This window comes from Crinia signifera, chromosome 3, assembly GCF_055691185.1.
Source record: "Crinia signifera chromosome 3, ASM5569118v1, whole genome shotgun sequence".
NCBI classification, from domain to species: domain Eukaryota; kingdom Metazoa; phylum Chordata; class Amphibia; order Anura; family Myobatrachidae; genus Crinia; species Crinia signifera.
This window is the reverse complement of record NC_139219.1, coordinates 150,660,574-150,677,820: the sequence shown is the minus strand read 5'-3', so window position 1 is coordinate 150,677,820 and position 17,247 is coordinate 150,660,574. Positions and strand designations below refer to the sequence as shown.

The 17,247-nt window shown below is 40.5% G+C and overlaps 1 protein-coding gene across 1 annotated transcript in view; it reads left to right on the top strand.

Annotated features, from left to right (window-relative positions):
* The window catches only part of LAMA2 (laminin subunit alpha 2), a 727,667-nt gene that overhangs the window by 581,499 nt on the left and 128,921 nt on the right, over positions 1 to 17,247 (top strand). Inside the window, exons 45-48 of the mRNA XM_083176751.1 lie at positions 706 to 849; positions 4,860 to 4,993; positions 10,098 to 10,257; positions 14,508 to 14,632. Coding sequence (XP_083032877.1) covers positions 706 to 849; positions 4,860 to 4,993; positions 10,098 to 10,257; positions 14,508 to 14,632 — 563 coding nt within the window. The remainder of the gene's footprint in view (positions 1 to 705; positions 850 to 4,859; positions 4,994 to 10,097; positions 10,258 to 14,507; positions 14,633 to 17,247) is intronic.

Here is a 17,247-nt window from a genome sequence, read left to right as displayed (position 1 = left end):
TCACATGTTAAATCTTCTCCACCTGTAGTGTACAGTACATGGTTTGTCCATTAAAGCAAGTGAACCAGAATCAGGCCCCAAATGTTCTCAGCACATCACTGCCTAGGGCTATCTCCGTCCAGATCCTTAAAGCAGTCACATGGTCCCATGGTACCATGGTTCCTTCTTACTCAACAGACTTCCTGTCTCAGCACACTCTCTCTACATGTGCTGTTTTCCTGCTGGAAATGCTGGGTCCTAAAACCATCAATTTAAATCATCCTTTTTCATAGGGATCTCCTTGTGCCTGATTAGACACCCAGATATGGGAACAAAGGTACTGGATGCTATTCATGCTCCAGTCACAAAGACTGGTTTCTTATAGTGCTATATTGCTAACTACATTTTGGACCTTATTCTATCTAATCGCCCCCCCCCCCCCCCCCAGCACATTTGCATTCATTATTAATAAAAATATAATACTAAAGTACCATAGTTGAATACTTATGCATGAGCAATACATGTGAATACTTTAGCAACATTTAAGATTAGTCTTTGCTTGAGTGTTCTAGTGTCGATACAGTATAATATATTCCAAGACTGTTGGTGTTGGCTAGGGTAAAACAACAGCATAGGTGGTCAAAATGTTGGACAAAAGTCACACCATTGTCATTATCCCATACCCATACTGTACGTTAACACTTGTGTTTTTGTGTTTTATTGTAGATCAAAGTTTCAGTGTCATCTGGAGGTGACTGTATTCGTACTTATAAACCTGACATTAAGAAAGGCAGGTACAACACCATCATCCTAAATGTGAAAACAGAGACCCCCGACAATCTCCTGTTTTTCCTTGGAAGTAACAAATTTGTAAGTATTGTTTAAAGCTTCAACTTTTTCTTTCTGGACATGCGTTTTGACAAACTCGCCATATATAGGGTGGTATACGCCAATTCGGGTGTTTTATTACATTTCCTAATGCACCCATGCCCCTCGCAAAAGCTGGCATGAGCCTGTGGGCATCACTTCACAGTGCTGTCTCAGAATGCCCCGCGGCCTGCCCCATCACTCTGTGCAAGTGGAGAGGGACTCCCGAGCCGCATCACAAAGGACACCTCTTATCGGAAGAGCTGCCCTTTACATTAATAATTGCATATGTTAGTGCATATGTGATGATTAAGAATGTGAAGCTCGGTGATGTATGACAGGTTGCACTGCTAAACTTTAGTGCACCCTGTCCATAGAAAAAAGCATTGAGTGGCTGATGCAGAGTTGGAATCTTTATCCATTCACACAAAATCTCTATATACATGCAGTGCACATGCACAACAATTGTATGAGTACATACAAATGTCCGAATTTGGTAACATATTATTCTTATGACCTGCTTCAGAAGTTAAAAGAGTAGAGGGGAAAGGGCTAATAAGCAAATGCCAATTATAGTAATAAAGTTGTATAACTTGTGGTGGCTGGAGGTCTAGTGCAATTATTGGTAATAGGTTGAGGTGAATATGTTACAAACTGAAATAACAATCCAGAAGGTATAAAAAAGGGTGAAAAGGAGGTATAAAGATTGATAATATCAGAATGGTATGAATGACGAAGTAATGTTCCAATAATCCTGCCAGTTAGGCATAATCTCCAGCAATTCTCGACAGGTAATTTTTGGCTCCCCCCCCCATTGTCTTTGCCACTCCAGACCTTTAGTGTATTTCCAGATCCAGTCAGCCCTCTAATGTTCTCTTCCATCTAGTCAGTAAGCACTCTTTGTGTCTCTCCTGCTGTTCTTCCTTCTGTTCTTCCTTCTGTCTCATCAGCCAGCCCCCTTCTGTCTTTCCAAACAACCCCTCTTCAGTCTTGGCAGCCTTAGCCCATCACTTTCTCCAGCCAACACCCCTTTGGTGTCTCCAGTCAGCACCCCTTCTATCTCTCAAGCCAAACATCTGTCCCTTCCACTTTCTGTCACTCCAGCCAGCAACCTGCTGTGTCACCAGCCAACACCATGTTGTCTAACCAGACAGTTCTTTTTTTCTGTTACCAGCTGGCTCACCAACTGTCTCACTAGCAGTCTTTTCTTCCAACTTTCCAGCTTTTCCACTTTCTGTCTATCCAGCATCAATTTTATCTCCCCAACTCCCCAGACATATCCCTTTCTGTCTTACCAGCCATCCTCCTTTTTTCTCACTAGCTATCCCCCACTTCTGTCTCACCAGCCAGCCCTTTTTTTTTTCTTTTCAGCCAGCCCCAATTCCATCTCACCAGCTAACCCTTTTCTGTCTTTTCAAATGACCCCCCTTCTGACTCACCAGCTAACCCCTTGCTCTACCTGCAGCCTGCACCATTATATTCTGTTCAGCCAGCTTTCTTCTGTCTTTCCAGACAGCCTCCTCAAGCCCCAATCCATCTCACCAGCTAACCCTTTTCTGTCTTTTCAAACGATCCCCCTTCTGTCTCACTAAACAGTACCTTGATGTCTCTCCAGCCTAACCAGCTTCTGTCTCTCCAGCCAACCCCCCTTCTGTCTCATCAGCCAGAACTCTTCTGCCTCACCAGCCAGCATGCCTGTCTCTTTAGCATTCACTGTGACTTCGCAGTTTCCTCCCTATTCTGTCTCTCCAGCAAGTCTCCCCAGCCAATCTTTCTTCTGTCTCTACAGCCAGTCTCCCTTCTGTCTGCCCAGCCAGTGTCCTTTTAGTGTAATTTCTGTCTCTTTTGCCAGCATCCATTCTGTCTTAACAGCCACCTCCTTTTCCATCTCAATAGCCACCTCCCCTTCTGACTCACCAGCTTGCTCTACCTGCTGCCAGCATCCTTTTATTCTGTTCATCCAGCTTTCTTCTGTCATTCCAGACAGCCTCCTTTCTGTCTTTCCAGACAGCATCCTCAAGCACCTAATCTGTCTTCACAGCTCCCATAATAACTTCCCAACAAACCCCATCCTATCCCCTGCTAGCCTCCTTCTCTCATTCCAGCCAGCCTCTCTTTTGTCTCACAAACCAGTATCTCTTCTATCTGACCCGCTCGTCTCCCTTCTGTCTCTCCTGCCCACCCTCCCCTTTCTGTTTCTCCAGGTAGTCTTTCTTCCGTCTCTACAGCCAGCCCCATCTGTTTCTCTACCAAGCCCCCCTTCTGGCACCCTAGGCAGGACCCTCTGTCTCACCAGCTTGCCCCCCTTCTGTACCTCCAGCTAGCCCTACTTCAGTCTCACCAAACAGTCTTACAAGCCAGCTCCCCTTCTGTCTCACCAGACACCTACCCTTATAACTCAAAGCCAGATCATTTTCTGTATCACCAGCCAGCACCCGTTCCATATCTCCAGCCATCACCCAGCTCTCTCAAGCTGGTTCTTATTCTGTGTCATCAAAAGGAAAATTGCTGGGGTGCTCTCCATGGAGAACGGAGGAGGGTATCCTAATACATACAAGTGTAATCCGCAGGATAGGGAAAAGAAGGGACTTTTTAGTCTTTGTGGAAAAAATGGACACATTTACAATTATATTAACGACCAATCTGATGTAAGTAGATGCCTCCGGCTTGCATTTGTTATCCACTTGTGGCACAACAATGGCTTCGTGATCCTTGAGGTTTCCCAAACCAGATGCCATAGATCCAACAGAGAAACTAGGAAAACCTTGTTGATACCCTAAAACAATGTGACATGCATCCATTTTGACAAACAGAGACCGTTGCTTCCCCCAAATAGAATATAATTCATTGACAGTCTGTAGCCAATCTGTATCTTATGTTGCAAACCTGTACCGCACATGCGCGTTGCAGGTTAGGTGCATACAAAAAAGTACCATACATTGCCTGCTTTCAAAAAAAAGTTGCCGACCAGAAAGAAAGATTAAACGGTCATTACAAAATTACAGATGCATCGCAATTAGCGATTCAGCCGCAGAGCCCTTCACAAAGCCCAAACATTGAGGGGTTCTTTCCATTTGAGTAAGTCTAAGGCTTCATCTAATCCGCTAAAAAGTGGAATTGGCCATCACCATCATCAGAGACCCACTTAAAAACCGCCATGGCACGCCTGCATTTCACAAACACACCCAGAAAACACCATGTTTCTGTCCCTATACACTGGTTTCCTGTCATTCAAACTGCAACTACTGTACTATTCATTCCGTGCGTACGCTGTGACCGCACATTCTTTTAATAATTAACCTGACTGAAGATTCTCTAAATCGAGGTTCAAGCTGAATTTGGCCCAATAATCAGGCCCAATGAGCAGATCAGATATTACAGTTTAGTAGCTGATTTTAAAGTGCCCCAATTAAAGATAAGTTGCACAGTAGTAAACACCTGACACAGCTAAACATGTGCAACTTTTACTTAAATCATGCAGCAACTGCAGTTTCTGTATGATTTTATAAATTGGGGCAACAGTTTTCAAGTGCAGGAAAGATCACAGAACTCTATTGCAAAAGGACAGCTGAAACTGCATATCAATATAACCATTATTCTCCACTGCTGTCTGGACCTATGTGCCAAGCTCCAAAGGCATCAAACACCTCAGTTATTACTCCCCCTACCCGCTCTTCCATTCCATTTCCAATCCATCCCTATGTGCTCTTCTTGATCCATTTCCCAAAACCTGCCATATTTACCCCATTCAGGTAGCCCTGCGGGTCCTCCCCTGGCTAGGTCTGTCTTATACTGCTTGCTCTGGAAACTGTTGGAGGGCATCCTGGCTCTGACTGTGCATGGATGTGGGAGTTGGGGCAGACCTTATGGAATTATTATATACTATAAATAGGTTGCATGAATAAATCAATACATCTAGAATTCTAGATCAAATTTTACTTTGTATTTGCATAAATAATAATCGTTCTGAATGTTATTGTAATACTGCATTAATATTTGTTTGTGTTTTCTAGACTGACTTCCTAGCAATAGAGATGAGGAAAGGAAAAGTGAACTTTCTGTGGGATGTAGGATCAGGAGTTGGGCGGGTTGAATATCCCGACCTAAATATCAATGACAAACATTGGTACAGAGTTGAAGCTTCACGGTAAGTGTGTAATGTGTGGCAAAATCAAAATATTAGTTTATTAGCAATTAGTAGCAATTAAATATTAGCAGTGTAGTAGTAAGACCTCTCATATTCCAGTACCAAAATAAGAGAAACTCATGCAATACGCAAGAAAGGAAATGCTTAACATGAAAAGCAGTTAAATGCCTCCATAATTTGAGGATATAAAACAATGAGCAGCCTCTTAAATCACTGATAAATCTACATATATGGAAACTACTGTTCAATAATGATGTTAAGTTATATAAGTGATGTCTTCTGTGGTATACTGTAGCTCACAGACAATGTCTAGGATGACAGTCATTAGGCTGCCGACAAAAGGTGCACATGGTCGACAAAAGCAAAAGATCAAGGTGGAATAGGTCGACACATGAAAAGCATGTAGACCTCCGATTAGTGTACTGCCGCTCTCCATGCTTCGGGCCAGGTTCTTTACTGTTCCCAGTCAGCGTCCACGTGTATGGTATGAAAAAGTAAAATAAAAACTAAACATATCCCTGAAACTCATGTCAACCTTTTAATACATATCCTTTCCCATGTCAGCCTTTTGCTTATGTCGACCTTTGGTCAATGTTGAACTTGTGTATGCCGATCTTTTGTCATTGACCTACTGACTGATCGACTATGCAGATACCTAGCAAATGCATACCAAGGAGATTGCAATGAGGCCTGGGTGGTTCCACCCGTTTCTGGAAAGGTAATGGTTAACCTTTACTCAATATGTGGCACACTGAATCTGTACTGCACACCTATTATATTGCTATATCAATGTTTTTGGGTACTTATGTATTATCTGGACTCCCATGTTAAATGCACCCCATTTTTTCATACCCCTACTATCCAACTACGCATGGAGTTGATTTTATATAGTGTGGCGAGCGCAGCGAGCCACCGTGCCCGAAGCGTGGTGAGCGCAGCGAGCCCCGCGAGGGGACGCGGTCTCATAAGAAAAACGGGAGTCCAGATATTACATAAGTACCTGTTTTTGCATTACATTATAACAATTGCATCAGTTTACAGTGTGAAACAGGTAGGAGAAACGGTGCACCATAAAACTAAAGTAGTAAGACATGGTAAACAACAGTTCCCAAAAGCGCAATGCTGCCTTGAAGATAAATCCTGCTGGGTGTCACCTACACCCCAAAGCACAACTATGGACAGAAAAAAGGTTGGAGGATGTCCCTTGTGGGGCGCAACAAACAGTGTCAATAGTGAATAAAATAAGAAAAAGATAAATTACAGTCCTTATAGATGTTGGTGAAGGATCCTTTTCAATATGGTGTTGTCGTGATCAGGCGTTTGATGGTGATTTTTCTCACAACAGGGTGTATATAGATTAAAAAAAAATGAAAAATATTTTTAAGACAATAATTAACAATCCAATGGATATACATCCGTAAATATCTTATGTGGTTTCACATAGATAGGCGTACCCATCTCACTCTTAATAGAGATTTTTTCAAACGCGTAAAGGTATCTTTACATCTGGGAGGACAGAAGATCCCTGAAGGTTTTCCTATCTTACGGGAGCACATTAATAAACCCGGAAGATAGGAAAACCTTCAGGCATATCTATGTCTATACCTTCTATAAGATGTCATTGTATAACACAAAAACAAAAAATTATCAAATGGAGCACCCCAAATCATGGTGCCACTGTATATTACATATTGATAAATTATGAATGAATTTACATCTACCGCAAGTCTAAAAAACTGGTTGCTAACTCAGCTATATTTCTGAAAAAAGTCTAGTGATGAAATAACGGTCCCCCATGCTGATGCAAAGTGGTATAAAACTATATAAATACTAGTATTTGCCTTGGGCTTAGCGTGCGCTAATGTCATCCAAAAAAAAAAGTTTGCATAGTTCATAAACAGTCCCTAGAAGTATATTTCAGCCCAAAAAGTATATTGTACACATATAGTCATTTTGTACTTAAGTGCCCCACACACTGCACGTGCTAAGTGTCAAGAGCCTGGTTTACTTTTACTGCTCCTTTCCCTGATTTCTAATCCAGATATTACATACCTCAGTTCTAGGTCACTAAAGGGGCATACACACACTGAGATATTGGCTTCAGATAGAGCCACACCCATCTTTCTTGCCAGCACGCCAGCCTCTGGTATCTGGCAGCTGACGCGCTGGCGAACGTGTATGCACGAGCATCTCACACGTTCGCGCGTCCATTGCTGAGAATGTGCAATGTGAGCAACTCCGACGTCCACATGCCACATTCTTTGGCACGGGTTGGAGATCAACGCAACTGGTATGGTATTTCCACAAATACATTTACCATATGGTAAATGTATTTGTGGAAATACCATACCAGTATTTCTTTTCTAGTTCCTACACCCAGTTCAGTCAATTACTGAAGGGGTAATATAGGACTTTTTTCTAAATTAAGCAATCAAAAGTAAATTTTTTAATTTCATACATGGTTTTTCATCTATTCAGTGCCCCCAACACAAGTCTTCTTTTTCTCTGTGTATCTTCATGTCTTCTTTGACTTAGGGGAGCACCTTCAACCCACATACTTAATAAAGCAACTAAGAGCTATCTATTTTGGGTATTGGAGCAAGCGCTGCCAATAATTTCCTATCATGTAAAATATACTACTTGGCAAAAACCAAGTGCAAAATCCTCAAACCTATATCCAGATAAAGGGAAGTCCAAACCAGAGCTTACTAATGGAAATCAAATAGGAAATGCAACTATCACAGGTTTACTGCAAATGAGAGAGGAGTCAACAGCCGTCACCTGAAAACCGATGCAAATATTGCATGCATAGGGAGGAAAGGGGTTGTATGGGGAAGGCAACAGCTGACCCAAATGGGCCTATCATAAGGGTACTACTCTCTCTTTTATATCAGGCCAATGATATTCCACATGGAAGGGCGATGTCTATGAGCCCAAGCAGGGTGGTATTAGCAAGAGTCCTCACTAGAAGAAGAATGGAATTAATGCGCCATCATGCCTTATGCTGTCTGCTCTTACCTGCCTACAAAATACTATAAAAAACAATAAACCAAACAAAGGATAGATAGTAGGAAGATCAGTATTGACAAAGCTGATCCACTGCAGAAACTTATAATATAAAGAAATCTAAAAAACGTACCCCTCATACAGTAAACCAGCATTACCTCCCAAATTATGCATACCCCCGATATCCAATAAAACACCCCCCCACCATGGCATGATCAGGCCCTCTCAATCTCCAGGTTTAACCCCTGTCAGGTTTGTGGGCAGCCTCCTGTCAGCATTAATTAAGTGACATATTGTACTGTGGAAACTATAGCAATATGAAAATAATTAGCACAAATAGTGTGAGCTCTGCAAAATAAATGGACTGTAACATTCATTTCTCTTGAAATCTAATGCAAAAAGAAATGTCAATGAGGTTTTTCATTAAAAAACTACTCAGTCTATTTCTATATCCCCAAGAACTTATATAAATGTACCAGAGCAATCTCAGCAAATGCTAGAAATGAAGAGAAAATATTAAGTTCTCTCTACAGTATATTAGATGCATATCTGCAATTGGTGTAATTTATTTCAAGAAACAGTGTGTAATGATTTTGTTATTTCTTTATATTTATATCCTACTCTGTGGGAGAATATTATGTGGAAATTTCTGTTCCGTGAATATATCTCTACTCTTTATCTTTCACTTGAGTCATCACAGTCATGGGGTAAAATTGATTATAACTATAATCATCCTCATATACAGAGAGGGGATTGCCATTAGGATGAATTTACAGAGTGCTGAGTTTCATATTAAGATGTCTAATAGGTTTTATTTCTTATGCATTTGATCATCACTCAGGCATCGAGTGCAGTTTTTTGTTTCCGACATCTAGTCAGTGTTCTGGTATCTTGCTTTCTGTACATTTACATCAAATGTTTATATGGCCTTTTCATCATCCACATAAACCGCAAATATCTTAGAATAAACCAATGTAATTTATGGATGTTATAAAAACAGGAATGTGGCAGACTTGCCTTTTGCTTGCAGTTAATTTGATACTATGCCAGATGTAACTTCTAGAAGGATTATTTTGCAGTTATGTGAAGAATTCCTTCTTACTGCTACAAAAACTTTGCTTTGTGATGGAAATTCGTTACATGGACAATTTAGACTATAATAAAAAATAACATGTTATTTGTAAAATGAACTTTTCGCTCGCCAACTACAAAACTGTAGAGGTCCTATAAGTGGATCATACCATTTGGGAGAAAGGTCATTTCTAGAGAATGCTCCAGATTATCACATGGGGGGGGGGGGGGGGGGGCTGCATCTGACATTTCTCTATGATCCTTTTTAGAACAGTGCTTCTCAAACACTGGAAATATTTTTAGATTTCTGTAGATCTGCACATTTGCGCATTTGTTCAGGTAGTGATGGTGTTGGCGATGACGCAACTTGGGACAGCAAGGGGTGGGGACTGACCATTTGAGGGAAGGCGCCCGAGTGGTTTGTGGGAGCAGTCCAGACAAGAAAGGCATGTCCAGAACACCCATCCCCCCTCGAGTGTTTGATGGGAGTGGATCTACTTGATGTCACACACAGCAGCTGTGACCAGAAAGATGGCCCACCTGCATCTGGCTTTTCAGCTAGGCTGCACAGCCATGGAGCATCCTGTATGGTGCGAGCCCTCCGCTATGTAGCAAAGCGCTTGCATTTTAGCAATGTGCCTGCAAACTGATGCTGAAATAGACCTTTTGTTCTTAAAGATGGACATTCCTTACAACAAAGGAATGAATGCCCTTAAACTGGAAAAAGTGTAAAGGACATAAACAAAGCGATATAACAAAGTTTTATGTGCAGGACATCACACCTAGTGTACAGTGATGTGGGCAATTTGTCATTACCAAATGGCAAATCGGCACAACATCGCTGTTTCCAGCTTAAGGGGTTTTTTTTTCTTTCTTACAGCTAAAAATCACAAACAATTGTGATATCGGTATGTGACAAATATTGTACATTTTGCATAGTGACGTGTGTATCTGCTATACAAAAAAAAACGAAGTCATGATGTATGTATCAATGTTTTCTTATAGTACGTCACCTGCTCTCTTGCAGATCAGGAATTAATGGAACAATATCAGTACAGGCACTAGATGGACCTAATGCCCCTATTGTGCCCAGCATATACAGCTCCACTTCACAGCCTGGTTATACCATTCTGGATGTAGATGCGCATGCTCTGCTTTTTGTTGGTGGTTTGACTGAAAAAATAAAGGTAATGAAATTATAATTTTTGCTTCATAAATGAATTATCTCATCTAGTAGTAATGTTTCAAAACCCACTTACTGTAAAATGAAATATACTTTACTCCAGTGGAAGACATAATGTGTTTTATTTAGCTTTGTGCTAGGGATTTACAAAGAGAAAATTGGATTTGTGTCCACAGTATGACAGCCTGATAATAAATGGCCTGATTGTTTCCCCATAATGCCCTCCTTTATAAAGATCACTTACACCATGATCAAGCACATGGATAAGGTGGAATGGTTGTAATCTAACTGTCTTTTCTTGGAAATGTTCTGTAAAACATAGCCCATAGCTTGCCTTGGAAATGTTCTGTAAAAGGCTATAGGCATCTATTCATAAATTCTGAATTCATTTGTGTTTTATAATAATCTGCACTAATTTTCTTTACTACCACCAGATACTGTAGGTTTCAGTTATATGCTAACTACTTCATGAGTTCAGGTTTGCCGTGACGTGTACGCATGGGCATACGCATGATGGCATGCTACATGTCATGGTGGTCTGCAACTATACTGTATATCTCTATGGGCATGCACATGTGCGTGACCCATTCACGGAAAAACTATGGGGTAAATTTACTAAGGTGGGAGTTCTATTGAAGATTGGATGTTGCCCGTAGCAACTAATCAAATTCTATTATATTCTAGAAGGTGCTAAATAAAGAAGTAGAAGTAGAATCTGATTTGGTTGCTATGGGAAACATCCCAACTTCAGTAGAACTCCCTCCTTAGTAAATGTAACCCTATGTGCACAGCTATGTGCATCATGGCAATGTTAAGTGTACGTACATCTGTACTACACTGACACAAATGATTAACAATTGGGTATACCTTATTTCATATGACATATACTGCAATTCATTGCACAGTATACAATATTTTGTTAATTCTGAACAAATTATTAATCATATGACCAAATTAAAATAATCTTTTTTTTCGTGTCTTTGTTGAGAACAAAGAAATATCTTAAAATGTAAAAGACACTTTGACACATTGAAAAACCTATCATTATAGGCATGTCATTTTTCCCCCCAGAAAACTTAATAAAATAATATAGATCTTAACTTACAATAGTAGATTTCATACTGCTGAATAACATAGGCAGATGGCAGGGTAATTAGCTAGGCTTAAGCACACTTGTGCATGTACTGACATTGTGACTTCTTCCATCACTGACAATTTGTCAATCAGAGGGCACACACTAAATGTGCCAAGATGTCTCTGGAGGTGTCATTTGCATTAATAAGATATATTTTTAGAGTAAAATTTCCTTTGATACAGGTAGATGTAAAATAACTATGATAGAAGTATGAACTAAGTAACATACAAGGATAAGTGCTATACTGTATATCACCAGTCATAATATTTAAAAAATATGACAATAAAAATAAATTAAAATTAAATTGGTCTTGATTAATTATCAGCAATTGTGGGAGTAAAAATCATTCACGTACTGCAATGTAATATTGTATTCTATGATAACACAGACACATTGAAACATAGCACCTAAAACCCCAGGCGTAAAATGAATTCCCTAAAAAAGCTACAATTGTGTGTACGTACTGTATAAAGCTGCAATATATTGCTGAAGTAACTTATGTGCCAGGTTACGCCAGTCTGGGCCAGATGTACTAAGCCCTGAAATGGGATAAAATGGAGAGTGATAAAACAACCAACCAATCAGCTCCTCTCTGCCATTTTTCAGCACCCAATTTGCTACATTGGTAGCATCCGCCTCCCCCCCATTTTTTAAACACAGTCTGTGACATAGCAGGTAAAGTAGGAGCTGATTGGTTGGCTGTTTATCACTTTCCATTTTATCACTTTTGAAGCTTAGTGCATCAGGCCCAATATTATTTACACTTACAGTACGCCCAGGTTTCAACTATTTAGTGTTCATTCTAGCACCTGCCATATTTTAAAAGCCATGCAGTTCCTCTTCCCTGCCTGGGGTGTCGCTGTCTGCTGTAGTGCTTCGAGCACAGTGTGGTCTGTATATCAGCACTGATATGCAAACCAGACCTGTGCTAGAAACACCAGAGCAGACAGTGACACCCCAGGCAGGGAAGCGGAAGTGCATGGGTTTTCAAATATAGCGGGTTATAAAATAACTATTTATTTTGCTTGTTAAACCCGCATATTTATACTTCGCTAAACAAGTACCAAATAAAACTCTTTAATAGAAAACAGCTGCATCTCTTATGTACAAAAAATATGTATAAAATTATTAAAGCATGTACACAAATACAAAAGATGGAAAAGTGACAAAGAAATCTACAATCTGTGTCAGTGATAAATTTATATGTAGCCATTCTAAAGAGTTTTGCTAGTGTTGGTCAACCACCATCATGAATTTGAGGATATCCCCAGCCACCTGCAAATAATTCAACTTTCTCAGGCATATATTCTTCTCCTCATGGTCTCCATCTGTTTGCAACTGCACAAACATCTCCTTGTTATAGACAACATATGTTATTCCCTTTGCTTTCCTCTGCAGCCACAAGTGGATATATGTGCCAGAATCACACAAAGATAAAATCATGGAAGTAGTAACCCATGTCCAGGCCCCCTCTGGTAATTCAATCTTTCAGCCCACTACAGCTGACATTGGTAGCAGAGCTAATGCCATCATTTACACTTTCAGCATTCACTTAAACACTGATACCCAGTTGAAATAAAGTCTGCTGACCAAATAGTGCTAGACTAGTTCGTTTTTGGTCAGCTGTCCCAATTGTATCAAAACAAACCTTAGCTGACCGAGTGTGCCTTGCTACAGTACCGAGTGCAAAGTACCTTTAACCACTGGAGCCCTAGGACACAAGTAAAGTACTTCCGCAAAATAAACAGCAGGACCCCTAGGCTTCAGCCTAATCAGCCTTCTGGCAATACAGCTCTGTCTATACTAGGGACGTGCGGTGAGGTCAATTGCTGAGGAGTCCCTGGCAAGTGCCAGATGAGCACACAAGTTATGAGCCATGGGGTACATGTGGGCAAGCCGCTGGTCTATACTGGCTCATATGCATGAGGTCACTTATCGGACATGGCCACAATGATTTGCCATTGGCTATGCTACAAAGAAATAACTGCATCTGTCCCAAAACATCCCGCCCCCAGAATGAACAATATTGAGATTAAGTAATTAAATATTAGTATTATAATATACTGTATATTATATGATACCTACTAAGTAAAAATATTGATAATAATACCAAAGTTATTCACCTTAGGCATACCTCTCAATGTCTAGCGATTTAGAATTGGGACAAAATAATCCCTGTTCCCAACATAAATAAATCACACCATGTACAGTACAAGTAGGTACTTTATCTTACTACTGTTTGTCAGTCTTTTCTCAAATGTAATGGTCCCCATACATCAGCAATTAATTGTGATAATCCTGAGATCTGGAGATGATTGCCACAATTAATTTTAGATGTTTGGGCTCCCCCTTTTGTCAATCCCAATCAAAAATGAATAGAGATCGCCAATAGATTGCTTAATCAGATTTTTAAACATGCTTAATAATCTGGTATTATCTGCGGATCTTTTTTATATGTGTGGGCATTCCCAATTCGTCTTCTTCATCTATTTACATTATGAACAGCTGAAATGACAGTCGATTGGGCAATTTCCAGATATGAAGATGCAATCTTTAGATGGAAAAATCTGCCGATCACTGAAATAAATCTGTAATGTGTGGGCAAGTCAAATAGATTGTAGAATCCATTTATCTGGCCAAAAAATCCCTGGATCTGGAAATCCATTAATTGTGATTGCTGATGTAATGCTGGCCACACATCAGACCAACTTTCCTCCAACTATCCAACTAGTTGGTTGGTTGGACTGAAAATCTGGTACTGTATGGGGCAAATGCCATTAAGAAATTTTCTACCAATCTCAGAAGAATGGACAAAAACATTCAGTGAAATTGTTTAAATCAGATAGGTCCAAATCATATAGGTACATTGTCTAAGTGACAGTTGTCCATTTTCCGATTTGGGAAACAAATGACTTAATTACAAATTACATTTGCTCCAATCCAGTACCAGGTTTTTATTCTGACCAACCAGCTAGTTGGATGGTTGGAGGAAAGTTGGTCTGATGTGTGGCCAGCACATGGGGCCCATTAGATCTTAAGACAACATTACAGTATTGTTTATTCTTCTGGAAATAACACTTTTTGTATTATTTGAATTACCACCTGTTTGATCATTACAGAAACCTGATGCTGTTAAAACAACAACTTTCTCTGGTTGCATGGGAGAAACATTCCTGGATAGCAAGCCAATCGGATTGTGGAACTACAGGGACAGAGAAGGTGACTGCAAAGGCTGCTCCATTAGGTAAATAATGTTGTTGATTAGATGCAAAGTATTTGTTTTTTTGTCAATATTAAACGTGATATTATATTATATATTAATCTGGAATGTGTGTGGGAGGAAAACCAGTATGTTAAGGAAGCAATATTAATAATCCTATTGTAAACATACAGTATAGTTGTGTAAGTACTGCATAGTTGTGTAAGGTTTATGCACAAAATTACCAATGTTCATTGGAGAGTTAATGTAATACTGTACACTGCAAATTGTAAACAATAATGACCTCCTGGTAGGTTTTAAGGTGCCCATCCACTGTGATTTTTTTTTGTACTAAATCGCATCGCATGCGATTGGCGTGCAATGCAATGCGATCCAAAGGCAGTACAAAAAGTGCAGCACATACTTTTTGTACTGTGTTATGAAATGCCCGCTATCGCACAGTGTATGGGCACCTTTAAAGTGGCAATCATTTAAAGGGCGAAACCAGGTTGATTTTGACTTTTAAATGCATTCTCCTTCAAAATTCTGATGCCTTAAATTTATTACATTTACCCATGGATATATGTTTATATTGAAATGTATATATTTAACCCCTTCCCGACAATTGACGTACATTTACGTCATGGGGCCTTATTTTGGTTCATTCTTTCTGACAAACTCCTTCTTAGATGGACAAAACCATGTGCACTGCAGGGGGGCAGATGTAACATGTGCAGAGAGAATTAGATTTGGGTGAGTAATTTTGTATCTGTGCAGGGAAAATACTGACTGCTTTATTTTTACACTGCAATATAGATCTCACTTTGAAGTAAAACCCTACCCAAATCTAATTCTCTCTGCACAAGTAACACCTGCCTCACCTGCAGTGCTCATGGTTTTGCCCATCTAAGAAGGATTTTGTCAGAAAGAATGAACCAAAATAAGGCCCATGGTCGGGAAGTACTACCCGACACATGGCGTAAATGTACGTCATGGCTTGTAACTGTCACCGCGTCTATAGACGCGGTGACAGTTTCAACATGTCTGCTGTCCCTGACAGCAGACATGTCCGTGCATGCCCAGGGGGGGCTGCGATGCCGCCCCCCCGTCGGCGATCGCTGTGATTGGCTGTTCAGTGTGAACAGCCAATTACAGCGTTTTCTGTGTCACCGGCGAATAACGTTCGCCGGTGACACGCGATCGGAGGTGATTGGTGCTGTAAAGTACAGCACCAATCACCGCGGGGTGTAAGGGTGACACTGGTGTCACCCCACCTCACCCCGCCCGCCCCCAAAGGCCGTGATTGGTTCGTCGGACCGACGGACCAATCACAGCCAAGGAGGGGGATTTAAACTAACGGTGACTGCACTGCAGACGCCATTCCGGTCTGGAATTGCGTGCAGTGCGGTCACCGTGCCTAGCTGCCGCAGTATACTGACCTGAACCTTGCCAAATACTTACCTGATCCTTGCAAATACCTTGCCTGATCACTGCTTCATCACTGCTTGTAGTGTGCTGGATGCTTCCTGGATCCTGTTACTTGTGACTTCCTGTGTTGTGAACTTGTGCTGCTGCAGTGTAATAGCGTTAGATAGAGAGAGATAGAGAGAGATAGTGTCAGAGAGTGCTATATTTTGTGCTGCTGCAGTGTGATATAGTTATAGATAGAGACATAGAGAGAGAGAGATAGAGAGAGATAGAGAGATATAGAGAGAGATAGAGAGAGAGAGAGATAGAGAGGCCTAGTGACAGAGAGTGCTATATTTTGTGCTGCTGCAGTGTGATAGTTATAGATAGAGAGATAGAGAGATAGAGAGAGATAGAGAGAGATAGAGATAGTGACAGATTGTGCTATATATTTTTTATATAACTGACTGCTGCCCCCCCTTTTGTGCTGATCAGTATAAATTAACTGATCAGCAACTTTTTGGGGGCGCAGTTTTTTTTTTATATATATATATACCTGTCACTGCTGCTGCTGCAGTGTCATAGAGTGTTAGATAGTGAGAGATAGAGAGATAGAGAGAGATAGTGACAGAGAGTGATAGAGAGTGCTAAATTTTGTGTCTGCTGCCCCCGCCTTTTGTGCTGATCACTATATCTGAGGTGATCAGCAACTTTTTGGGGGTGCAGAGGTTTTTTTTTTTTATATATACCTGCCAGTTGCACTGTCAGTTGCACCAAAGGTTGTGCACCTGCTGCCCCTCACTGGTAATCAGTGTCGCATCACTGATCACCTTTTTTTTTTTTTGTGTGTGCTGTGGGGTCTTTTTTTAATTTTTTTTTTACACACACTGTGATTTTGTGGGTGTCCTGTGGCCGCTGTGCGCTGATCAGTGACGTACATCACTGATCATCTTTTTCGGCACAGGGTTGATCTATTTTTTTTTTTTTTTTGATCAAATTCCTGTTGCCTTTGAGCGCTGTTCAGTGACGGACGTTACTGACCAACATCTGTGCTCAATTTTTGGCGCAGGACCTTTTTTTTTTTTTTTTAACCCCTTCAATTTTTTTTTTTAACCCCTTCAATTTTTTTTTTAACCCCTTCAATTTTTTTTTTTTTTTAACCCCTTCAATTTTTTTTTTTTTGTATAAAGTATTTTTTTTTTCTGCACTACATACACACTACACACTACATACCCCCCGGGTTGAAATAAAGT